Genomic DNA, 25,797 nt, shown 5'->3' with positions numbered 1-25,797 from the left:
CGTTTCTCACTCCACGGCCAGACGGGTGCAGAGCGTCGTGGCGGCGGGGGCTTCCGGCCGGACGCTTGGCGTTCAGATTTCGCGATTTGTAGCTCCTGTGCTCTCTCCCCCGCCCCCCACTGTCCCTGCCATTTAAATCCCCCCTACCCCCATCCCCCCCTTTCCGTCCCCCCTCTTGGGAAGCGAGCTAGGCCGGGAGCTGTCAAAGAAGATCTCCTGTACAGGTCTTTTGATGTTTAATTAGTCATTATGTTGCCGAACAGGAGGACAGACAGAGATTAATAGCCGAGAATCTTAGAAATTTACATTTGTAATAATCCCAGTGGAGCTGGAGACATTAACATTCGGAGGACACGGACGGCTCAGCTTGCCTCTGTAGGACTGAGGTTATTAATATGCATAAATCACCAAGTCAGATGTTCATTGTGAAGCCCTCGTGGATTTTAAAACCTTCATTAAGCCCTTCCTAACTTCAGCCTAGCATCAGGAAGGCTTTCAAGCAACTAGTTTGTTGATCCCTCTTTGCTCGAAAATGTATCCTTTGAGAATAAAGGGCTTTGATGAAGAAGGCAGGAAAGGTTTGGGTGGAAAAAAAAATCATTAATGGCTGTGATAATCTAATGCTATAGGGGTGTTTTTGTGCTATTAAATATGCTTTAGTCTTTAAAGGAAGAAAATTGTTTGTAAATGAATCTGCATGTCCAGAGCCACGTGAGGTATTAAATCCCCAGCGCGAGGCAGGGAGGTCTTTTTTAGCTTTCCTCCCGCTCCACACAAACAAGGCAGACAAGGAGTAGCGAGAGGAGGAAAGGGGGGTGGGGGTGACGGGGGGGGGGGGGTACCCGCATTGCGGGGGTACAACCCTTTGTTGTGTAAATGGATGAGGGGGCTTTTCTTTGGCAGTGCTTAACACATGGGCGCAGGTGGGACCAGATGAGTCATAACTCAGCAGCTCGGTATAAGCCGAAAGGACCCTCCTGCCCGGGCCCAGATACACGGAGAAAGCCACTAAAGTCTGATCCGGTTGTTGTGTGCGTGCGGGCTGAAGTGGAGATGCCACTTCTTATTTGGAGAACAGGGGATGGGGGTTGGGGGGAGCGGGCGGAGACTTTGGGGAGACGGGGACAGGCTTCTCCATCCTCTCTCCCATCCCGCCTCTCCCGCGTGACGCACCCCGAGCAGAAGCAGGGATCCACTCGGCAGCCCATTTCCAGATGGAGCTGCAAAAGGTGAGGCAGCAGAGTCCCAGGGCAGCTGTGCAGCGAACCTGCCATCTACCTGGAAGTCGGGTGTGCAGCTGCAGGCATTCGGAAAAGATTTTTGCTTGCATAAGCACTTGGGCCCACTAGAGACTGAATAGCTGCTTGATAAACAAAATGAACACAATGCCTCAAATCATTATTCGCCAGGGCAGGAATTTTTTTTTTTCTTCCAGCGGCAGCTAAAAATAGTTCGGGCAATTTACATTTTAACAGTTTGTGTGTTGTGCAGGGGTGGGTGGCTTTACAGTCTAGCAGATGATTTCTGCTAGATTAACAGAAATTATATTAAAAATGACAGAGCAGCTAAAACATGTAACAGTGCAATTTTCCCATAATTTATTACTCTAATTCTTGGAGAGTAATAAAAGTTAAATTACGTATTAATATTTAGTAGGGGTACCCAGGTAAGGGGGATCGTATTAGTCAATGAAAAATTCATCTCGTTTCTCTGGCCGGGGATCAATTGGAAGATACAGGGTGTCTTTAATGTTTCTGATTTCGTTCTTTCACGTTTTAAATGAAGAAACAGAAGGACGACACACACAAAAAAATCCTTTATTAAACGCAGAGCGAGCCAGAGCGGTGGGGAGTTAGAGCGCAGGTCCGTAACAGCATCCAGTACTGGAAGTTGATTCATTCAGTTGTATTTATTGCTTACTGTGTGCTGAGCACGGTACTGAGGGCTTGGGAGAGTACGATACACAGTGAACAGACACATTCCCTGTCCACAGCGAGCTTACAGTCTAGAGGGATGTTAAAATGAAACCGGGAGGAACAGGACTCCGGTGTAAGACGAAGTCTGCAGGACGGTGGGTGGCAGGGGATGGTGGGTGGCAGGGGACGGTGGGTGGCAGGGGACGGTGGGTGGCAGGGGACGGTGGGTGGCAGGGGTGGACGCCCCCTCTTCCGAGGGACTGGAGGGATGGCGCCACCCTGCCCCACCCCAGCCATTGGTCCCCATAAACCACAGGACCTTCTTCCGTCCGGCGTCTCTGGCGGCTGCCCCTCCCCTCCCGCCCCCCATCCAGAAAGTCCGCTCGCCTTTGGGGTCCACCGGCATGCCAGTTGAGAAATTCAGCGTGACTTCTGGGACTGACCGGAACGATCCTAAATTACTGCTCGGAGAGATTTCTCTGACACAGTTTACGGCGCCTGGGCTGGGTCGCGGTGCGCGGGCCGGGAAGACACCTAAATTCCCATTCCCGTTGGATCTCTGAGACTCCAGCTGCCTTGGCTGAAAACCGCACTCAGGAAATCTTTGTCGCCCTGAAACCGGGATTAGAGAACGAAGGCCGTTGGTCCCCCGGTGCCATTAGCTTGCAGTGGGTCACGCCATTAAGTCGGATTGTGTTTTGGCAGAGATTAAGGAAGTATTAACCACTTCCCTGTGCATATTAATGCACTAAGACTGCATGCAAGTTTGTCTTGGGCTGCCTGAGGATTTAACAGTGGGTAGGTTTTCATAAATGGAAAATAGAGAGAGAGGAAAATGGAAACAAGGGACAACCGTAGGCCTGCCTGAATTGGACGTGTGTGTTTTTTCAGGTCAGGAAGAAAGCTATCGAGGTATTTTCCAAATTGAGAGTGACAAAATTGTGACAAAACTTGGGAACGCTCTTTGTATTAGGAGGACTTCGGATGAGTACATATCGTCAGATCATTTTAAATTCTCATCGTCTGGTGAATGATGAAGCGTTTTTCCTTTGAGGACATGTGCGACCCAAGAGCGTGTGTATTGTAGGTACTTTCCATTGGCATGGAAAGCCCATATTTTCTGGAACTGGCTGAAAAGTGAGCAATCTAAGGAATTCTGGCTGAGAATGTGTGATGCAGTGAAAGGAGGGAAATGAATCATAAGAGTGAAAGAACAGCCTTTGCATTTTAATTTGGGGGTGAAGTAAAGTGTCAGCAGGCCCTACTGCTCACTTACCAAACTGGAAGCTAGATGGTGAAGGTCCTCCCCTCTCCCCACCTGCCACACACACACAGCCGACCAGGCCCAACGGGGAGCTCTTGGCCTCTCGGACTATTTGTTCGTTCATTCATTCAGTAGTATTTATTGAGCGCTTAACTATGTGCAGAGCACTGTACTAAGCGCTTGGAATGTACAAATCGGCAACAGCTAGAGACGGTCCCTGCCCTTTGACGGGCTTACGGTCTAATCGGGGGAGACGGACAGACAAGAACAATGGCAATAAATAGAGTCAAGGGGAAGAACATCTCATTAAAGCAATAGCAAATAAATAGAATCAGCGTGATGTACATCTCATTAAACAAAATAAATAGGGTGATGAAGATGTATACAGTAGAGCGGACCAGTACGGTGCTGAGGGGATGGGACGGGAGAGGGGAAGGAGCAGAGGGAACGGGGGGAGAAGAGGGTTTAGTTGAGGAGAGGTGAAGGGGGGGGTAGAGGGAGCAGAGGGAAAAGGGGAGCTCAGTCTGGGAAGGCCTCTCGGAGGAGGTGAGCTTTAAGTAGGGTTTTGAAGAGGGAAAGAGAATCAGTTTGGCGGAGGTGAGGAGGGAGGGCGTTCCGGGACCGCGGGAGGACGTGGCCCGGGGGTCGACGGCGGGATGGGCGAGACCGAGGGACGGTGAGGAGGTGGGCGGCAGAGGAGCGGCGCGTGCCGGGTGGGCAGTGGAAAGAGAGAAGGGAAGAGAGGTAGGAAGGGGCAAGGTGATGGACAGCCTCGAAGCCTAGAGTGAGAAGTTTTTGTTTTGCACGGAAGTTGATAGGCAACCACTGGAGGTTTTTAAGAAGGGGAATGACATGCCCAGAGCGTTTCTGCAGGAAGATGAGCCGGGCAGCGGAGTGAAGAATAGCCTGGAGCGGGGCGAGAGAGGAGGAAGGGAGATCAGAGAGCAGGCTGACACAATAATCTAGCCGGGTTATCACGAGAGCCCGTAACAGTAAGATAGCCGTTTGGGTGGAGAGGAAAGGGCGGATCTTGGCTATATTATAAAGGTGCGACCGGCAGGTTCTGGTGATAGATCGGATGTGTGGGGTGAACGAGAGAGCCGAGTCAAAGATGACACAGAGGTTGCGGGCCTGAGGGACGGGAAGGATGGTCATACCGTCCACAGTGTTAGGGAAGTCGGGGAGAGGACAGGGCATGGGAGGGAAGATGAGGAGCTCGGGATGATGAGGAAGATCGGGAGCTCGGACTAAAGTTGGGATGGTTTGGCTGTGCGAGTTGGAGCTGGGAAGCCCCCGGATCTGGATTTGGGTTTTTCCTACGGGGGCTCCCGATTTTAACTATATACGAATGCCCCTTGAGCCGGGTCACCTGCCTCAGGACGGATCCACCTTTTCTCACCCGCCACCCCGTCCGTGCCAGCCCTCGCTTACCCGCCGCAGATGAGCCTGAAGCGGGAGGGGGTTGAAGGCCTTGCATCGCTGGTGGAGGGTTGGCTTTGTCTGTGCTGTGGGAAGACCTTTAACTGGGACACGTGCCGATGCTGGGGAGGTGGGCTTCTCCCCTCCTCTGCAGGAAATCCGCCCCCGTTCCGCTCACCCGGCTCTTGCTTTTGACTTCTTCAGAGAAAGGATACTTCTTCCTCCAGAGCAAAGGACCCTGGGGTCTGGGAGTTACACTTCCCTCTCTCCCAAAAGGAATGAGACGACAGGGGTGCCGCAGGCAGCAGGTGGGTGCTCCCGACGGGCCCCGCTGGGTGGGGAAGAGAGGGGGGCTGCATCTTGGCAGAAGGAGCAACAGTATGAAAAGCAGCGGGGCCTAGAGGATAGAGCAAGGGCCTGGGAGGCGACCCGGGTTCTAATCCCCGCCCCGCCCGTCGTCTGCTTTGCGACCTTGGGCAAGTTACAACACTGTACCTCAGTTCCCTCATCTGTCAAATGGGGATTAAGACTGTGAGCCCCATGTGGGACAGGGACTGTGTCCAGTCTGATTTGCTTGTATCTACCTCAGCTCTTGGTACAGTGTCTGGCACGTAGTAAGCATTTACAAAGACCATGAAGGACAAAAGAAAGTGTGAGTATCTGCCCCAGCCTCCACTGGGTGGGCCAACTCTTTTCAACCATTGGCCTTGCAGAATCATGGTGAACAGAGGAAAAGTGAAAGCAGCCTTCTCCAGAGCCAAATCAGTGGCCTGAGCCATCTCCCCAGTTAGACTTTAAGCTACTCTCCCAAGCATTCTGTGCACAGAGGCTCACAGTAAATACTGTTGATTGGAAGCAGTAGATTGATTCTCCTATGCACGGTGTAGATCGAACTCTTGGACAAGTATCGAACTATTCAGCCACTAACAGGGAATTCCACTGTCGTCATAATTGCAGTATTTGTCAAGCGCTTACTAGCTCCAAGCGCTGGGCTAGATGCAGGATCATCAGGTCGGATGCAGTCCTGTCCCACATGGGGCTCACAGTCTAAGAAGGAGGGAGAACAGGTTTCAAATCCACATTATACAGTTGAGGAAACTGAGGCCCAGACATGAGAAGCCACTTGGCCAAAGTCACCCAACAAACAGCAGAGCCGGATTAGAACCCGGGCCTTCCGAGTCCCAGGCCCCGGGCTCTTCCCCCTAGGCCACACCGATTCCCTGAGTGCCCGGCACATAGGATGAGGTAGAAAGGGCATCCGGTTCAAGACCAAGAAGAGAGATGGGCGTTGGTGGACCCTGTTAAGGTGTCTTTGTGTCCAGCAGCATACGCCATCTTCCAATGCCCTCTGCCCCCGAGCCCCAGAGCAGCACAGCGCGGGAGTCCGGGCTGAATGGGACGACAGACTCTCCCCCCCGGGGAGGAAAAGCTCAAATTTTCTGGCCCCGGGATAATGGAAGGACGGCATTGTGGGCCACAAAGATTATCCATCCTTCTGGCCGGTGGGTAGCCCCGTGACTTTCTGGAGCCCGCGACCTCTCTCCTGACCTTCTCTTTAAGGCCCAATCTTTCTCGGTCAGCACCCTCTCCGTCTTATCTGCTTTGAATGTAAGCCAGCTGCTTCTCACCGCGCGCTGATTTCTTCCGAGAGAGAGCCGGACAGCTGAGGCACCACATTTCCTTAGTTTGATGCAAAAGAGGCGGAGGGTTGTGTGTCACCACATCGTGGTGACTGGAGACCAGCAGACCATGGCTAATGACCTCTTAGCCGTTTTCGTGTGCATATTAAGCCGAGGAGGTAAATAATGGTGGACCCCGAGGATCTCTGCAGCTGAGGGCTTTCGGGCCGGGAAAGGGAATTGACCAGCCCGGTTCTCCGGAGACCCCCGGAGAAGAATGACTTGGGCCATTAAAGGGTTGTGCTGGTCACTCCAGCTAAATTAGGGAGCTGACTCATTAGTAGCCCCCGGACTAGGGTACTGACAGTGGCAAAGAGGAAGCGAGAGGGCGGTCACCTCCCCGGGAGGAACCGGGGAAAGGCCCCGTGCCACTAAGCAGGGTGGCCTAGTGGATAGAGCCCAGGCCTGAGAGTCAGAAGGACCTGGGTTCTAGTTCCGGCTTTGCCGCTTGTCTGCTGTATGACCTCGGGCAAGTCATTTCACTTCTCTGGGCCTCAGTGATCTCATCTGTAAAGTGGGGATTAAGACTGTGAGAGCCTTTTGGGACAGGGATGTGTCCAACCTGATTAACTTGTATGGAGGTTCAAAACCTGTTGTCCCTCCTGCTAGACTCTGTCCACTCTGATTAAATTAGTATCCACCCCAGCACTTAGAACAGCGCTTGACACATAACAAGCGCTTAGCAAATGCTGTAATTATTATTCTTGCTCTTGGTTGATAGACACATTCCCTGCCCACAAGGAACTCACAGTCTAGAGGCCCCACCCAGGTTTCCCAGAGTCACCCTCACCACCTGTGACTGCTCTGTGGAGCACCGGGCTCTGAGAAGCCGAGACTTGCCTAGGGTTTGCATTTCCTCATCCCTCAGCCAGTCAGTCAGTCAGTTGTACTTACTGAGCACTTACTGTGTGCAGAGCACTGTACTAAGCAATATAACCAGAAGCAGACACATTCCCTGCCGACGGGGAGCTCCCAGGTTAGAGGGGGAGACGGTCATTAATATAAAATAATTACAGCCCTCCACTGGCTTCTTTTAACATTGTAATTGTGGTGTTTATTAAGCGCCTGCTAGTCATTCAATCATTCAGTCGTATTTATTGAGCGCTCACTGTGTGCAAATCACTGTATTAAACTCTGGGAAGAGTACAAAGCACTGTACTAAGTGCTTGGAAGAGTACAGTACCACAACAAGCAGACGCATTCCCTTCCCACAGCAAGCTTACTAGTTGTCAAGCACTGTGCTAAGAGCTGGGGTAGGCACGAGATAACCAGGCTGGGCCCGGTCCCTGCTTTTCGTGGGGCTCACAGTCTAAGTAGGGAGAACGGGTATTAAATCCCCATTCTACAGATGAAGAAACAGAGGCACGGAGAAGTTAAATGACTTGCTCAAGCAGGCAAATGGCAGATTGACACCCAGGCCTGGTCTCTTTCCCATAGACCTCGCTCCTTAGCCAACCTTGGGAATCCAATCCCTTCCCACGTGGGCCTCAGAATTTAATCCCCGTTTTACAGATGAGGAAACTGAGGCCCAGTAAAGTGACCTACCCAGGGTCCCACAGCAGACAAGTGGAAGGGCTAGAATTATAACCCAGGTCCTTCTGTAATAATAATAATAATGTTGGTATTTGTTAAGCGCTTACTATGTGCAGAGCACTGTTCTGAGCGCTGGGGTAGATACAGGGGAATCAGGTTGTCCCACGTGGGGCTCACGGTCTTAATCCCCATTTTACAGATGAGGTAACTGAGGCACAGAGAAGTTAAGTGACTTGCCCACAGTCACACAGCTGACGAGTGGCAGAGCCGGGATTCGAACCCATGACCTCTGACTCCAAAGCCCGGGCTCTTTCCACTGAGCCACGCAGCTTCTGTCTCCCAGGCCCTTCTCTCTCCAGTAGGCCATGCTGACACTCTCCTGAGCACTTAATACATTGCTCTGCACACAGTAAAGGCTCAATAAATAATAACTGTGGTATTTATTAAGTACTTACTATGTGTCAGGCACTGTACTGTGCTCTGGGATAGACACAGGTAAGGTTGGACACTTGGAGCTCAATCTAAATCCCTATTTTCCAGATGAGTAACTGAGGCACAGAAAAGTGAAATAACTTTCCTAAGCAGACAGGTGGCGGAGCCGTGATTAGAACTCACGTCCTGCCAGCGCGCTCAGTACAGTGCCTGGCACATAGTAAGCGCTTCAAAAATTCCATTATCATTCCAATCAATTGACGGGTCGATTGATTATACCTCGAGGAGCCGGGGACCGCCGTGGATCTTTAGGGGAGGTCTTCTCGTCGCAAATGCCACTAAGTGAGAAGAGACCAAGCGTAGCAAAGGCGCTGACCTGTGTCAGCCGAATGGCCCCGGACACAGAGGACTGGGCCTCTAGGAAAGAGAGACACTTGAGCACATTGCTGGAATTCCATTCTTCCCCCTCTTGTTTTTCCTGCTCGGCTCCGACTTCCTGTTCGGTAGGCGGTGCAAGGTGCCCCTTGGACATGTGAGAACCCAGGGCCGGCCTGAAGGAACCCTGGCGGGGATTGGTGGGGAGCTGCAGTCAATCGGTGGTATTTATTGAGTACTTACTGTGTGCAGTGAAGCCTCCATCCCACCGCGGCTCCCTATAAGACGGCGGGATGGGCTGGGTGGGGACCATTCACCCGGCCCCGCAACCCAAGGACTCCTGGGTCTAAGCGGCGAGGCCTGGTGGATGGAGCCGGGGCCCGGAGACCAGAAGGACGTGCGTTGTAATCCCGGCTCCGCCACTCGTCTGCTATGTGTGTGACCTTGGGCAAGTCACTTTACTCGTCTGGCCCTCATCTGTAAAATGAGGATTAAGACTATGTGGGACACGGGCTGTGTCCAACCTGATTAGCTTGAATATCCCCGGCGCATAGGAAGCATTTAACAAATACCATTAGAAAAAAAGGTGACAGCCCCCTTCTTCCCGTCACCAGGGAGAGATGCCTTTTCCCCCCTTCCCCTCCCACTCCCTCCGTTGCCCCTCCGGAGCTGCTTGTAGGACCTCGGGAAAATGTGAAGGGGGGGCCCTGCTGGGGCTGTGAGGAATCCGAGGACCCTCCACTCCCAGCTGTAATGAGCTGCCTACATTCTTTCCTCTTGTTTACTTTCCAGTCCTTCAATTTAGCCTGTCACATTACCATTCTTGTTGGTTTTTCTCCCTCTGCCTGCCTCCTCCCCCACCCTTTAGGTTGTGGGTCCCTTGTGGGGACCAGGACCCCGCATGAATCGAGGTCCGGTCAGTCGATCGACGATACTTACTGATCACTGACTGTACGCAGAGCACTGAACCGAGCACTGGGGAGAGAATAACAGAGTTAGGAGACACAATCCCTGCCTTCAAGGAGCTTACAGACTAGTGCGGGGAGGCAGACAGTGAAAAAAAATCCAGATAAGGCAGGGTTTTGCCCATCGTTAGAGCTTTCTCGTGATTGTTGATTTCTGGTCCTCACGCCCGGATTGTAGAAGCCTCTATTTCATTCCACAAAAAAAGGACAGGAGTCACCGGCCACCCTGCACATACGTCTGGGAACCGTTCGGGGCCTCAGTGGCTCCATCTGTAAAATAGGATGTTTCCGAGTCTTGAGGAGACCTGAGTTTGCTAGGACCAGTGCAGGGAATAGGCCTGAGGTGGCTTTTCCTTTTTCTCAGAAGTTTCTCAGAAATCGTTTCACAATAAGATGTTTCGTGGTTTTGTTTGTGAGCCGCCAAGCGAAGTTTGTTTGGAAATGTTTGAAAACCGTTTTTGGACAGGTCTTAATATAACGTCCCACCACGTTTTTGCCGACGACACGCCGTTAAAATGAACCGTTTGCTCTTCGTTACTTGATCGGTACAAATGGGAGACAGGATGTTTTGGTTGGCTCTCGCAGGGTAATTATCCGGAGGTAGTCAGTCTAAAAAATCGCCGCCCCTGGCAAGAATTATCCCGAAACAAAAAGCACCATACGGACCCGGGAAGAACTTCACGTGGAAGTTATTCAGAGCCGCGCGGGCCTGATTCCGCGTGGCCCTGGGCAAAGATGCAGATGTTCGCCCCCGTCTCCCTGGAAATAGCAATTTAAAATGGAATCGGAACCGCCTGGCAGGTTAATGCCGGGGCCTCGCGGGGGCCCGTCTTTCTCCCGGCCAGAAGGAGCGGTGGCCGGCCCCGGCCGAGAGATGGAATCAGGAGACTTGATGACATTTCCTGCGATAGCGAGGGGGAAGCTATTAAAAAATAGTTCCCCGAGGGGGGCTGGAGAGGCGGGGGAGGCCCCAGCTCGTTCCACCCCCGACCGCGGGGTCAGGAGGGATTGGCGCTGGCTTCTGGCGGCCGCTTCGGCCGACGGCTGGCTCCACCGGAGGACTCGGCGGGCAGCGGAACGAGCCGGCGCGGCCGGGGACTGACCCCGGCGACCAGCAGAGCGGCCGGAAAGGCGGCCTTCCAGGCCGTCGCCGGGCCGGGGGCGACTCTGCGGACATGCAGCCGGCGTTGGGCCGGCGGGCGCACACGTGTGTACGTGTGCAGGGGCTCATGTGTGCATGTGTTTCCCTCCGATTGCCCCGTCTCCTTGGGCAGGGTTTTGATTAGAGAGCCACCTGCAGGAAAATGATCATGCTGCACTTCAGGAATTGCGGGGGACCACTCCGTCCCTCTTTCTTGTTCTCTCTCCCTTTCTCTCTCTTTCTCACCGCACGTCGTCGCCTCAGCTGGGAGAAAGGCGGCGAGGGAAAACCCGTTTCCGACGGGCTGAGTGGCACCGGCTTCGTGCGGCAGGGGGCCCCCCTTCCATCTTTCCCGAGAAAAGCGGCTCATCCCGGGGCCGCCCCCACGGGGACCCCCCCCGCCCCCCAGGCAGCGTGTGTGTCTTCTGCTGGGCACAGCACAGCCCCCTTTGGGGCCGACGCCGGGGAGAGGGGCGGGAGGCGGTTCCAGCCCCTCACCGGTTGAAGCCCCTTCCACCGGCCTGTGGGGTCCCCCCCGCTTTCCACCTCATATGGGCACTGTTTATTTACTCCTCCCCGCCCCGCAAAAGCGACCCACACTCTCTCCAAAGCCCTATGGTTGTCAGGCGGAGAATAAAACAAATAAACCCGTTGATTCCATCATCTAAACCCAATTTGGGAGGCCGGCTGCTTCCGCCGACCAGATACGTGCTGCCTTGAATGTTAACCATTCTCACTTAGGGACTAAACTGTTGTTCCGTAAATATCCGGACGATTTTCGAGTTCGCTTTTTTAAAATTCTCCAAAGAGGGAGGAAATCATCCCCCACCCCTGTTGTCCAGATGGTTGGGTCCTTGGATGTTTTCCAGGAGCCTGAAATTCCGCTCCTCTAGCCACGGTTCCTTATTGATTTTTGTTTTTATTTTGCGAATTTGCTTTTCGTTGCCTTTTGTTGTGTTTTGTTTCATCTCTCCGTATGCGTCTTGTCTCCAGTCCTTCCTCCTCCCTTCTATTATTAGTTCGAGAGCTGTCTGGGGGCCGGGTGTAGTTCCCACCTCTGTATTTATTCCCCAGAGCTTAGTACAGTGCTCTGCGCACCATCAGTCTGTCAATCACCTGTATTTATTGAGCACTTACTGTGTGCAGAGCACTGTACCTTAGTACAGTCCTGGGGAAAGTACAGCAGCAAAGTATGTGGTATTATAAATTATAAATAAATACTATTCTCACTACTACTAGGCGTTTCTCACGCCTCTCTTCCAATCTTGTCCCTAACCTCAGGTTTTAGAAACAGTCTCCTTTGGACTGTTTCAAGTCTCATCCTGTATTTGACAGTTGTCCCACCCCCACCCCCGCAGCACTTGTACTTTAAATTATATATAATGAATTACTTTTTTATTCATATTAATGTCTGTCTTCCCCTCTGGGCTATAAGCTCGTTATTGGCAGGGAACATGTCCGCTAATTCTGCCATATTGTACTCTCCCAAGTGCTTAGTACAGTGTTCTGCCTGTAGTAAGCACTCAATAAATAAATTGTGAACTCTAGACCGTGAACTCATCGTGGGGAGAAATGTGTCTGTTTGTTGTTATAATGTACTTTCCCAAGCGCTTAGTATGGTGATTTGCACACAGGGCTCGATAAATATAATTGAATGAATGAATTAATAAATACCATAGATGGATAACGTTTTCTCTGTACATTCCGTACATATCTGTTAATTGTTTACGTATATTAGTGTCTGCCTCCCCCCCAGACTGTGAGCTTGTTGTGGGCAGGGGATGTGTCTGTTGTTGTATTGGACTTTCCCAAGTGCTTAGTATAGTGCTTTGCATACAGTAAGCGCTCAATAAATACGATTGAATGAATGAATACCGGAAAAGTCAGAAGCCTTCTCTAAAGGACCCAGCTGCTCTGCAGTAGTCTAACCTGTATAGGAGTGCCGCTTTCGTGAGGAAATCCCATCAGAGGCTTGGTGGTCACCTGGCCATTTCTACATCAAGGCTGCTGTTCTAGACCCCTTCGCAGGGAGAGAGCACTGAAACGGGGGGATTTTGCCCGCAAGGACCCTGGAAGCCCACAGCTCCCTTGCAGGTGTGTCAGCACCTCCTGGATCCCAGTGAAATGTGGAAGGCACGTTTGCATCTCAAATCATGTTTTATTCATGTCCACATGCCAGCATGGCACGTCTGAGGTTGGGAAATGTTCTTCACACCAAAACAGCATCTCCTCTGCCCCGGGTCCGAATCCCCGCTTCTGGGTTTGGGAAACGATCCCATCTTCCAGATTTCAGGACATCGACTGAGCCCGGAGGTAGTCTCACTCCGGAGCAGTCACTTTTAAATAATTTCCATTGGACACTGGCTTGTACCATTCAGGATTCCCATATCTCCTTGGTTGCGGACATTAGCATTCCAAAATGTAAACAGCCAAGAAAGGACAAGTGTTTTTTTTGTTTAGTTTAGTTTTTATTTAGTGGTATTTGTTAAGCGCTTACTATGTGCCAGTCCCTGTACTGTATATCAGTCAGATAATTGCACTCCCCCACTTCAAAACCTTATTGTAAGCACATCTCCTCCAAGAAGCCTTCCCTGACTAAGCCTAAACCTCTTCTCCAACTCCCTTCTGCACCACTCTTACTTGCTCCTTCATTCATCCTCCCTCCCCGCCCCAGAGCACATATGTATATATCTGTAAATTATTCAATTATTTATTCATCTGTTTATATTAATGAACATTAATATAAATGCTCATTAACATGATCTGTCTCCCCCTCTAGGCTGTGAGCTCGTTGTGGACAAGAATGTGTCTATTGTTATATTATACTCTCCCAAGTGCTTAGTGCAGTACTTTGCACACAGTAAGTGTTTGATAAGTACAGTTGAATGAATGAATGAATGCACTAAACACTGGAATAGATATAAATTAATCCGGTTGGACACAGTCCTTGTCCCACATAGGGCTCACGGTCTTCATCCTCATTTTGCTGATGAGGTAACTGAGCCACAGAGAAGCAAAGTGACTTGCCCAAAGTCACACAGCAGATGAGTGGTGGAGCTGGGATTAGAACCCAGGTCCTTCTGACTCCCAGGCCCAAGCTCTATCCACTAGACTGCTCACTCCCTTTACTCCCCCTCCTCCCCCACCAGTCCCAAAGCACTTACATATATCTCCTTAATTTATTTATATTCTAATGAGAAACAGCGTGGCTTAGTGGAAACTTAACTTCTCTGTGCCTTAGTTACTCATCTGTAAAATGGGGATTAAGACTTGTCCCCCACGTGGAACAACCTGATTACCTTGTATCTACCCGAGCGTTTAGAACAGTGCTTGGCATATAGTAAGCACTTAACAAATACCATTATTATTATTATTATTATTATTTAAAATGTCTGTCTCCCCCTCTGGACGATAAGCTTGTTGTGGGCAGGGAATGTGTCCGTTGTGCCGTACTCTCTCATGCGCTTAGTACGGTGTTCTGCACACAGTAAGCGCTCAATAAATACGATGGATTGATTCTTTTGCCTTCCCTGAGCAAGCTAAACAGCTGTTCCTACACCACTGGGTAGTTTAATGTTTACCTCCCCACTTCTATTTCTTTTCTGACTCCTGGCTTTTTTTGCAGCGGACCGGTCTTCCGTTGTTCATGGTGTTTCATCCCCTCTCCCTCAGAAAGTAGAAAATTAATTTATGGGATCGCCCATCTGGGCTTTTAGCTCGGCCTCATTTATCCCCATGAAAGCCAGCTTTGAAACAGCAAATTCAGGTCAGAAATGAATTTAGGAATTCCTTTCGGCCGGAGGGGATTCGAGCTAAATGGACCCTGATTTTCCTGTGGACACCAGACTCTTTTACATCCGGCATCAGTAACGAGGCAGTGCGTGAGGGATAAGGAGCTAGTGGTCTCTAGTTAGAGGGTTTTCTTTAGCTTTGCCTTTTGTCCCTATCTAAAATAGGGAGTCCCCTATTTCAATCCATGGGGTTTAGCGAGTGCATACCGTGTAAAGAGCACCGTACTAAGCTTCTCGGTAGAGTACATTAAAATGAATAGACATGATCCCTGCCCTCGAGGTGCTTATAATATAGCGAGGGAAAGGAACACTAAAAGAAATTACAGATAGGAGGAAGTAATAGAGTAAAGAAGTTAAATGACCATTGTTTGGTGTAAACTTCAGTTTTACTGAAACTAAAGAGCAGATCTGGAAGAACATGGAAATCCCATTTGTTTTGAAAGGAGGGCTTTGCGTCTCTGGCTTTGAAATATCGGGCCCGGAATGCCCTCCGGCTAGCCGAGGCCTGTCCACCCTGTCTTTTCTCTCTGCATTGTTCCCCGACCAAAGCCGTAGACCGGCCTTGGCGGTTTTGAATCCCTGATGTGTAAACGGGTTGGAACTGTGTATTCTCCGGCCCCAGCTGCCCCTTTAAGTGAGGTTTTCCCCAGAATAGGAGTCCGGTGAGGCTCCAGACCGTAATTCCGTGTGTGACCGAAAACTGGTTTGGCATTCAACAGCACACACCGTATCACTGACCAAGTTGATGTTGCTCAAAGGGGGAACGAAACCAAAAGGGCGTGCCAGCAGACGGCAGTTTTGCCGGGCAACTCGAAATCGGGGCTCCCCGGAGGCGGGCTCCCAGGCTTTCGCCTTAACGTCCCGAAGCCTCAGTTTACCCATCTGCAGAACTGCGGGAGGCCCGGCAGCCGGGTGCCGTCCCACCGGAAGGCCTTCGGGATCGTCGGCCCCGAGGTGCCTTATTCAGGCCGAATGCTACTAGGTCAGGGTTTTATTTTGCGTCAGGTCTCATAATCTGTTAAGATACTTAGGGAAACACACAGGTTATTGTTTGGTGCGAAGGAGGGTGGGGAGAGAAACAATTCAGGGTACAAAGTGCATGTCAGTTCAGAGCTCCTCTGCTGACGGCATGTCTGTCTCCAAAATCGAGTTTTAAAAATTGGCCCTGTCTCCAGCTGACTTGCTTTGTCAGACTGAGTCACAAGATTAACCCTTGACATCTCCCCATGAAAAAGAAAAAGAAAAAAAAGGAATAAACAACTGGCTCGACTAGGGTATCACTTTGCCCCTCCATTCGATCCATTTTCCTGTAATCCGATTCTCGGAAGAAAACAGAAATTCCACTGCAGCTGTTGCTCGGATTAAATTAGCTTTTTTTTTTCCTTCCAAAAATTGCTTCTAAGGAAGAAGCTGGGGGTGGGGGAGGGCGGGGCTGGCATTGGAGTTGTCGAGGGGAATTGGTAATTGTGATAAAGGGGGTGGTTAAGAATAATGATCTGCGCCGGTCAGTTCGAACTTCTGTTTGAGAAATATGGCTCGATGGACTCAAAAGCGAAATCGTTTCTTCCCTGAAGAAAGTTGGGGGCCCGGGTTGGCGTATGGGACAGGTTCTATATTAATTAATGCCCGAGGACTCTTGATTTCCAGAGGAGTTGCCATGCCAAGACGGAGGGGAGGTATTTCTTTTTATTTGGCCAGATTGTAAGCTACCTCAGGGCAGGGATCGGATCTCCTAACTGTGTTATCGTTTCCCAGTTACTTAGTTCTCGTCGGCGCCATCCATCTTCTCCCAAGCCGGGATTAGCTGGTATCTATCTCAGTGTTCAGTACAGTGCCTGGCATATAGTAAGTGCTTATCAAATACCATAAAAACAACCCCCTTCTGCGTCGCCCTTACACTTAGATATGCACCCTTTATTCACCCCTCCCTCAGCTCCACAGCACTTATGTACCTATCTGTAATTTTTTATACTAATACCTATCTGCACCTTTAAGATGTTAAGCTCATTAGAGGAGCAGCCTGGCTTAGTGGAAAGAGCATAGGTTCGGGAGTCAGAGGTCCTGGGTTCTAATCTCGACTCTGCCACTTGTCAGCTGTGTGACTTTGGGCAAGTTATTTAACTTCTCTGTGCCTCAGTTACCTCATCTATAAAATGGGGATTAAGATTGTGAGACCCATGTAGGACAACCAGATAACCTTGCATCTACCCCAGTGCTTAGAACGCTGCTTGGCACATAGTAAGCGCTTAACAAATGCCATCATTATTATTATTATGGGGAGGGACTGTGTCTACCGACTCTGTTATATTGTCCCCTCCCGAGTGCTTAGTACAGTGCTCCGCACACAGTCAGCACTCAATAAATACGATGGATTGATCGATCAGTCAGGACTATCTTTTGAAAACCTCGGGTGTGCAGAGAACCATACTATTTAGTTCAACTCATCAAACCTAAGGAAGCCATTGAAACCATTCTTTAATGTCCTGGATAACAATAATAAATGATTATGGTATTTGTTAAACTCTTACTATGTGCCAGGCACTGTACTAGGCGCTGGGGTGGAGACAAGCAAGTCAGGTTAATAATAATAATAATGTTGGTATTTGTTAAGCGCTTACTATGTGCCGAGCACTGTTTTAAGCGCTGGGGTAGACACAGGGGAATCAGGTTGTCCCTCGTGCAGCTCACAGTCTTAATCCCCATTTTACAGATGAGGTAACTAACACACAGAGAAGTAACGTGACTTGCCCAAGGTCACACAGCAGACAAGTGGCAGAGTCGGCATTAGAACCCATGACCTGACTCAGGCCCAGGCTCTATCCACTAGGCCACGTTGCTTCCGAGTAATTGGGTTTCTGCTTTTGAGACAGCCTTTCTCTTTTGCTTCCACCTTTAAACAGAGACCCAGCTCATTTCCTCCTCATTTCTGTGTTTTGGGGATGTGGACTATTTTAATGTCCCACTTGGAGTTCATAAACTGCAGTCGGACCAAAAAGTGCGGATCCAAACCGCTTGATTTTCTGCACTCTAGAAATACTGACAAGGAAGATCTCAAGTGGTTAACCTTCCTGAAAATGCGGTTTCCTGACTAGAACGCTCCTGTAATGGTTTCTCAAAGAGTGTTTTCATGACTAATAATAGTGATATTTAAGCGCTTACTATGTGCCAAGCACTGTACTATGCGGTATTATTATTATTATTAAATACATGATAAACAGGTCCCACATGGGCATGGTTGAAGCAGTCGGGAGAACAGGTATTGAATCCCCATTTTGCAGATGAGGGAACTGAAGCACAGAGAAGTTATTTGATGTACCCTAGGTCACGCAGCAGGTTAGTGGTGGAGCTGGGACTAGAACCCAGGTCCTCTGACTTCTAGGCCTTGCTGCTTCTAAGTAGCAAAGTAGTAAAGTGTTGTCAAGTGGCTTTCATAGCAAGGATGCGCAGCGTAGCCTAAGGGGAAAGAGCTCGGGCCTGGAAGTCAGAGGACCTGATTTCTAATCTCTGCTCCACCACTTGCCTGCTGTGTGACCATGGGCAAGTCACTTCACTTCCCTGGGCCTCAGTTCCCTCATCTGTAAACTGGGGGTGAAGACTGTGAGCCCCATGTGGGACAGGGACTGTGTCCAGCCTGATTAGCCTGGATCTACCCCATATCTAAGTTCACTGCATGGCCCATAATAGGCATTTAACAAATACCATTTAAAAAAAAAAAAGCATTTCCCCCCTCCTTTTTTTAAAAAAAAAACTAGTTGGAAAATCCCTATTGTTCACTGAGGTGGACGTGCGATACCTTGTCATACCAAACGGATAAGGCAGGGCATTCAGTCCAGAATGGTCGAACCACTTCACATACATTTTGGACGGATTTTCAAAGCTTCCTGCGTGTCGGAAGGTTGGCTACCGAAACGAAGTGTTGCAATGCCACCTCTGCTCTGGGGCATCACTCTGCCCCCTCCCGCCTCCTTCCCTCCTCTTTCAAAATCAAAATTAGATCACCGTTTCCCAGTGATGCCTCTCCCCCTCCCCCCCCCCAAAAAAAGTTATTCCTCCAACAGTTGATTTTACTCGTCACGGCCCGGCCGGGCGGCAGTTGTGTCGGCGGCGAAAGATCACGTCTCTGAAAGTCTAAACTTTTCTTAGGCGGTTTAAGACATGGTATTGTTCCCTGTAAATCAAAGCTCCTTACACAGTTCTCCGGGGATTGAACTGGAGCTCTGTGGTCCCTTGGGAGGGACGAAGTTCAAGGCACTCCGCGGACTGGGATTTTAATAGTCTGATGTACAGTGATGCTCTTTTGCAGCTGCGTTTTGGCCTTTTGTATCTCGAAAGGGGGTGCGAGCGTGTAGCCGGAGGTCGGGGTCGGCGGAGGGGGCTCTTTCTGTTGTCGTCCTGCTCCGGGCAGCTTTTAAAACGGGGTGCCTCGTGTCTGCCTTGCAGTAGCGATCAATACGCTTGATCAGAGTAGTTGGCAACTTGTTCCCGGCCCAAGCTGGCGGTGGGTTTCCACAGCCCAGGAGGAGCCGGCGAAGAGGGGTTGCCGTTTTTGCGGCCTGCCTGCTCTTCCCTTGCTGCAAAAAATGAACTTTACTTCACTTCGTCGTCCGATGTACTCTTTCTAAACTAGGTGCATGGGAGATGGGAGGTAACAGGGTCGCGGGCCGGAGATGTGGGGGTGCTCCCAGGTTTGGCAGGCAGCACGGTGGCAGAGGGAAGCAAGGCTTCGCCGCAGTATTTTTCTGGGACAAAGCCATATTGGACTCCTTAAAGACACATTGGACACCTTGTGTATTTTGGTAGCCAAGTGTGTTTGTGTATATAAGCGACTTGTATTTGCAGGCACAGATAACGAGAACTTTTCACTTCTTCACACAATGACCATGGGAGGGTTTTAAACCCTCTGGCTCTTTTTTTTTTTCCTCTTTCTGTAGTTTCTGTTCAGAGAAACCTGAATATCTGCTTCCAAAATACACACAGAGAGCATTCCTAGAGGAAGATGAAACGCCCTCCTCTTTCCCCCCCACCAAATCCTGAGAATAAAGGGGTCATCGGTGCAAAACAACTAGAAATTCTCCCGATTAGCCTGCCCGGTCCGAGCCCCCGATTCACAGGAAAATATTCCTGCCGAATTGTTTAACCAGGGACACGTTGTCAAAGGAACCAAGGTTCATTAAGACCCTGGGATAGTGTGAGTGAGAAGGAGATTTATTATTTCGGGGCAGCTCTGTGGCAATTGAATCATTCAGTGGTATTTATTGAGCGCTTCCTGTGTGCAGAGCACTGTACTAAACGCCTATTTGCAGAGCATACTGTACTGAATGCTCACTTGTGCAGAACACACTGTACTTAGCACTCGTGTGCAGAGCACTGTACTAAACGCATGCTATGTGCACTAAGTGTTCACTGTGTGCAGAGCCCTTGTGTGTGCAGAGCACAGTATTAAGCGATAGTTGTGTACAGACCGCTGTACTAAGTGCTTGCTGCATGCAGAGCACTGTACTAAGCGCTTGCGTGCAGAGCACCGTATTAAGCGCTTTCTGTGTGCAGAGCGCTGTACTAAGTGCTTAGTGTGTGCACAGCAGTGTACTAGGCCCTCCTACCCATTCGTCCACGTCCCCTAGTTTTCATATTCGGCTCCGAAGTGCGAAATCCTGGGGAAAATTCCACCGTCGCCACCCCCGGTTGACATAACTTAAAACCACCGGCCCCCGCTCGGGCCGGGATGCTCCACTAATTGGGACGGGCCAGAATCCCTTTCATCTTTCCCAGGAAAACTTGAAGGACGAGGGCTTCCCTGGAGCAGGCGGAGCCCGCTTGGCAAACGGCCGGTGACTCCGCGGCCTGTTCAGTCCCAAGTTGGATGCAACTTCAGACGGAGCCAGATGGCGGGGCTGCCAGAGATGCGGAGGGCAGAGTTTTTTCCACCGCCACAAGTGCTCTAATTAAAAACAAATAAATAAATAAAATCTAAAAGCGGGGAAAAGATTCACCGACTCAGGATTAGCCCTCTCCTGGTCTGTCTGGACCTAAGCCACCCAGGCCTCGGGTCGATTTGGGCTTGTCCGTTTCCTAGATCTAGTTTTTCATATTGTATTAATAATAACAATAATCGTATTTACAGAGCGCTTTCTCTGGGCAGAGCTAACTGAACTAAGCTCTTGGTAGAGTACAGTGTTGTGCGTAGTAAAGTGCTCTCTACACAGTGAGCGCTTAGCACAGTGTTCTGCATACAGTGAGCGTGAGTACAGTGTGCCGTGCACAGTAAGTGCTTAGTACAGTGCTCAGTATTCATTCATTCAATAGTATTTATTGTGCACTATGTGCAGAACACTGTACTAAGCGCTTGGAATGTACAATTCGGCAACAGTTAGACACAATCCCTGCCCAACGACGGGCTTACAGTCTAATCGGGGGAGACAGATGGTCAGAAACAAGACAACATAATCACAATAAATAGAATCAAGTGGATGTACACAGTAGGTGTTTAGTACAGTGCTCTGCACACAGTAAGAGCTCATTAAATACCACTGATTGATTCTAGTGCCACAGAGCTGCCCCAAAATAATAAAAACTAGAGTATAATACTGTACCCTCCCATGCGCTTAGTATAGTGGTTTGCACACAGTAAAAATACTAATTATAATTCATAATTGTGGTATTAAGCACTTACTATGTGCAAGTACTCTCCTAAATGCTTAGTCCAATGCTTTGCACACACTAACAATTTTAATTCATAACTATGGCATTTGTTAAGCGCTTACTTTGGGCCCAGTACTCTCCCAAGTGCTTAGTGCAGTGCTTTGCACTCAATAACAATTAGAATTCATAATTATGGTATTTAGGTGCTTGCTGTGGGCCCAGTATTCTCCCCAGCACTTAGTCCAGTGCTTTTCACACACTAATAATTATAATTCACCATTATAATAATAATAATGTTGGTATTTGTTAAGCGCTTACTATGTGCAGAGCACTGTTCTAAGCGCTGGGGGAGAGACAGGGTCATCAGGTTGTCCCACGTGAGGCTCACAATCTTAATGCCCATTTTACAGATGAGGTAACTGAGGCACAGAGAAGTTAAGTGACATGCCCACAGTCATACAGCTGACAAGGGGCAGATCCAGGATATGAACCCATGACCTCTGACTCCCAAGCCTGTGCTCTCCCCACTGCGCCACGCTGCTTCTCTAAATTATGGTATTTGTTAAGCGCTTACTCTGGTCCTAGTACTCTCCCAAATGCTTAGTCCAGGGCTTTGCACACACTAATGATTATAATTTACAGTTATGGTATTTGTTAAGCGCTTACTCTGGTCCTAGTACTCTCCCAAACGCTTAGTCCAGTGCTTTGCATACACTAATGATTATAATTCACAATTATGGTATTTGTAAAGCACTTACTCTGGGCCCAGTACTCTCCCAAGCGCTTAGTCCAGTGCTTTGCACTCAGTAAGAATTATAACTCATAATTATGGTATTTGTTAAGCGCTTACTCTGGGCCCAGTACTCTCCCAAGCGCTTAGTCCAGTGCTTTGCACACACTAATGATTATAATTCAGAATTATGGTGTTGGTTAAGCGCTTACCCTGGGCCCAGTAGTCTCCCAAATGCTTAGTCCAGTGCTTTGCACACATTAATGATTATAATTCACAATTATGGTGTTGGTTAAGCGCTTGCTTTGGGTCCAGTACTCTCCCAAGTGCTTAGTCCAGTGCTTTGCACCCAGTAACATTTATAATTCATAATTATGGTATTTGTTAAGCGCTTGCTTTGGGTCCAGTACTCTCCCAGGCGCTTAGTCCAGTGCTTTGCACCCAGTAACATTTATAATTCATAATTATGGTATTTGTTAAGCGCTTGCTTTGGGTCCAGTACTCTCCCAGGCGCTTAGTCCAGTGCTTTGCACCCAGTAACATTTATAATTCATAATTATGGTATTTGTTAAGCGCTTGCTTTGGGTCCAGTACTATCCCAGGTGCTTAGTCCAGTGCTTTGCACACACTACTGATTATAATTCACAATTATGGTGTTGGGTAAGTGCTTACTCTGGGTCCAGTACTCTCCCAAGCGCTTAGTCCAGTGCTTTGCTCCCACTAACAATTATAATTCATAATTATGGTATTTAAGTGCTTGCTCTGGGCCCAGTACTCTCCCAAGCGCTTAGACCAGTCCTTTGCACAGACTGATTATAATTCACAATTTTGATGTTGGTTAAGCGCTTGCTCTGGGTCCAGTACTCTCCCAAGTGCTTAGTCCAGTGCTTTGCACCAAGTAACAGTTATAATAGTAATGTTGGTATCTGTTAAGGGCTTCCTAGGTGCCGAGCACTGTTCTAAGCGCTGGGGGAGAAACAGGGTCATCAGGTTGTCCCACGTGGGGCTCACATACTTTTAATCCCCATTTTACAAATGAGGGAACTGAGGCGCAGAGAAGTTAAGTGACATGCCCACAGTCACACAGCTGACAAGTGGCAGAGCCGGAAGTCGAGCTCATGACCTCTGACTCCGAAGCCCAGGCTCTTTCCACAGAGCCACGCTGCTTCTCCAATAATTATAATTCCTAATTATGGTATTTAAGTGCTTGCTGTGGGCCCAGTACTCTCCCAAGCGCTTAGTCCAGTGCTCTGCACCCAGTAACAATTATAATTCATAATTACGGTATTTGTTAGGCGCTTACTCTGGGCCCAGTACTCTCCCAAGCGCTTAGTCTAGTGCGCTGCACCCAGTAACAATTATAATTCACAATTATGGTATTTGTTAAGCACTTACTGTGGGCCCAGTACTCTCCCAAGCGCTTAGTCCAGTGCTTTACACCCAGTAACAATTATAATTCATAATTACGGTATTTGTTAGGCGCTTACTCTGGGCCCAGTACTCTCCCAAGCGCTTAGTCCAGTGCTCTGCACCCAGTAACAATTATAATTCATAATTACGGTATTTGTTAGGCGCTTACTCAGGTCCCAGTACTCTCCCAAGCACTTAGTCCAGTGCTTTGCACACACTAATGATTACAATTCACAATTATGGTATTTAAGCACTTCCTCTGGGTCCAGTACTCTCCCAAGCGCTTAGTCCAGTGCTCTGCACCCAGTAACCAGTATAACTCACAATTATGGTATTTGTTAAGCGCTTACTCTGGGTCCAGTACTCTCCCAAGCGCTTAGTCCAGTGCTCTGCACCCAGTAACCGTTATAATTCCTACTTCTGGTATTTAAGCGCCAGCAGTGGGTCCAGTACTCTCCCAAACGCTTAGTCCAGTGCTCTGCACCTAGTAACAGTGATAATTCCTAATTATGGTATGTGTTAAACGCTTGCAGTGGGCCCAGGCGCTCAGGCCAGTGCACCGCGCCCACCAGGCGGTCCAAAAAATCGGAGGGAATGCCCACACCTAGCTTGAAAAGAGCAAACAAAACCGGGGTGGGGGCGGAGTGTCAAATGCTCTTTTTTGCCCCCCCGTTTTCCTGCCCCCTCCCGCAGGCGGCCAGCTTGGGCCGCGCGGGCCTTACCACCGGCCCGGCCCGCGGGGGTGGCGGGGAAGGAGGAGGGACGAGCTGTAGAAAGGGCGGTTGGGAGCGCGGGCCCCCCCCCCGCCCGCGGGGGCCGGATGGTCGGGCCCTACTTTGCATAAGTTCCTTGTGAGCGGCTCCATGTGCGGCCGCCGCAGAGCCCAGCTCGGCAGCGTGCGGAAGGACCGGCCGGGGGGGACCAGCAGGCCCCATGGACGCCTCCCAGTCCACCTTTGCCCCCTGACTGCAACCCCTCACCCTCTTTTCCAACCACCATGTACTGCGCCTACCCCGTGCCTGGCATGGGCAGCAATTCCTTGATGTATTACTACAATGGCAAAACGGTGAGAGTTGCTTTTTCTCGTCTTTTGGAGGGCTGGCCTTCTTTGGGCGGGGGATCTTCTGTCATTTGATTTTCCCGTCGCGGGGGGGGCCAAAAGTCCACGTGGACCCACCGCTCCTTTCCGTAGGACGGCCCGTAATTGAAACAATTCGTGGGGCAGAGAGTTGACTCGGGGAATGGCGTTATCTTGCCCGTGCCGCCCTTTTTATGATTATTTTTCTTCCCCGCCTCCGGGCGGGCCGGTCCTCTTTGTTCGGGTGCGAGGGTATCGCCTCCTTCTCGGCGCGGGGCTTTCGAGGCCCCCATTTCGGGTCGTGGGACGCTTTGGGCGGCGGAGAGCGGAGATGAAAGTCCGGGTGGATATTTATAAAAATAACAAGGACGGATCTCTGGGAATGATTAGGGAAGCAGTCGGCCGGCGGAGGGTCGTGTTTCCTGTTTGGAGTTGGAGGCTCAGACTGCCTCGACTCTTGCGCCATCTGCTTCCAATCAATCCGGCAGCTCCGGGCCTGCACGGAAAAGTTGCTTCGGTTCATAAATTGAAAATCACGGTCTTCAAACCCTCTTTTCCGTCGACGTGCCTTCGAGCGCTCAGTTATTTCGTTGGGGAGGGGTGAAAGTAGAAGAACATTCCCTTACTTTTTTTTTGGGGGGGGGTGTATTTTGGGGACCCCAGAGAGGAGCCGGGAAATGATCCCCCAAACCGTGGCCTGGGTTGCGACGGGATGGCAGTGCGTCAGAAGACGGGGCAGAAAGATGACATGGTTTTTCCCTGTTGCTTTTTAAAACTTGCCAACTTCACCCGTGCCCCTTTATGTCTTGGGTGATGGGGCAGAGTGTGTGTGTGTGAGAGAGAGAGAGAGAGAGTTTCGTTTTGGGGGTGTGTTTCAGTGAGCTCGTTGTGGGCAGGAATGCGTCTGTTGTAGTGCACTCTCCCAAACGCTTACTACAGTGCTTTGCACCCAGTAAGCGCTCAATAGGTATGAATGGATGAACGGTATGTACTGAGCGCTTCCTGGGTGTACTAAGGGTTTGGGAGAGTGTAATAATGAAACAGCTGGTAAAATATACAGTCTAGAAGGAGCTGCGGGAAATGGTCCCGGAAAAATGTAATAACTAATCTCCTTGGGTCGCAAGGGGCTTGGGGGCTTGAGCCTTAAAGGGGAAAAAAAATAACATTTCTCAGTTGGGTGTGTCAGGGGGCTTCATTTTTGAAGGCTGGCGGGGTCACTTGCTGGAGAGTTGGCGGGGCATTGATCTTTCCCTGGCAGGAGCAGAAAGGCTTCTTGCTCTCGGCCTGCCTTAGAACTGTAAACTTTCAGCTAAGCACTGTAGATAGAGGGTAAATAAATATCCTCCCCCCCCCCAGACTCATTAAGAAGTGGGTGTAGGAGCTGAGCAGATCATCAGGATGTTGGGCGAGCCAGGGTGGGGGAAA

General features: G+C 49.9%; 1 protein-coding gene across 8 annotated transcripts in view; it reads left to right on the top strand.

The window, feature by feature from the left end:
* Positions 1-25,797, top strand: part of TCF12 (transcription factor 12) — a 286,427-nt gene that overhangs the window by 213,949 nt on the left and 46,681 nt on the right. The window contains exon 1 of one of the 8 annotated variants that reach the window (XM_029071278.2): positions 24,168-24,360. The exons of 6 other annotated variants lie outside the window; for them this stretch is intronic. In XM_029071278.2, coding sequence (XP_028927111.1) covers positions 24,292-24,360 — 69 coding nt within the window. In that variant the 5' untranslated portion in view covers positions 24,168-24,291. Of the gene's footprint in view, positions 1-24,167; positions 24,361-25,797 lie in introns of those variants that run through there. One more of the 8 variants, XM_029071279.2, reaches the window with a different exon arrangement.

This window comes from Ornithorhynchus anatinus, chromosome 8 (genome assembly GCF_004115215.2).
Source record: "Ornithorhynchus anatinus isolate Pmale09 chromosome 8, mOrnAna1.pri.v4, whole genome shotgun sequence".
NCBI classification, from domain to species: domain Eukaryota; kingdom Metazoa; phylum Chordata; class Mammalia; order Monotremata; family Ornithorhynchidae; genus Ornithorhynchus; species Ornithorhynchus anatinus.
Note: the sequence above shows the minus strand (reverse complement) of the source record. Positions and strands in the feature narration are given on the sequence as shown.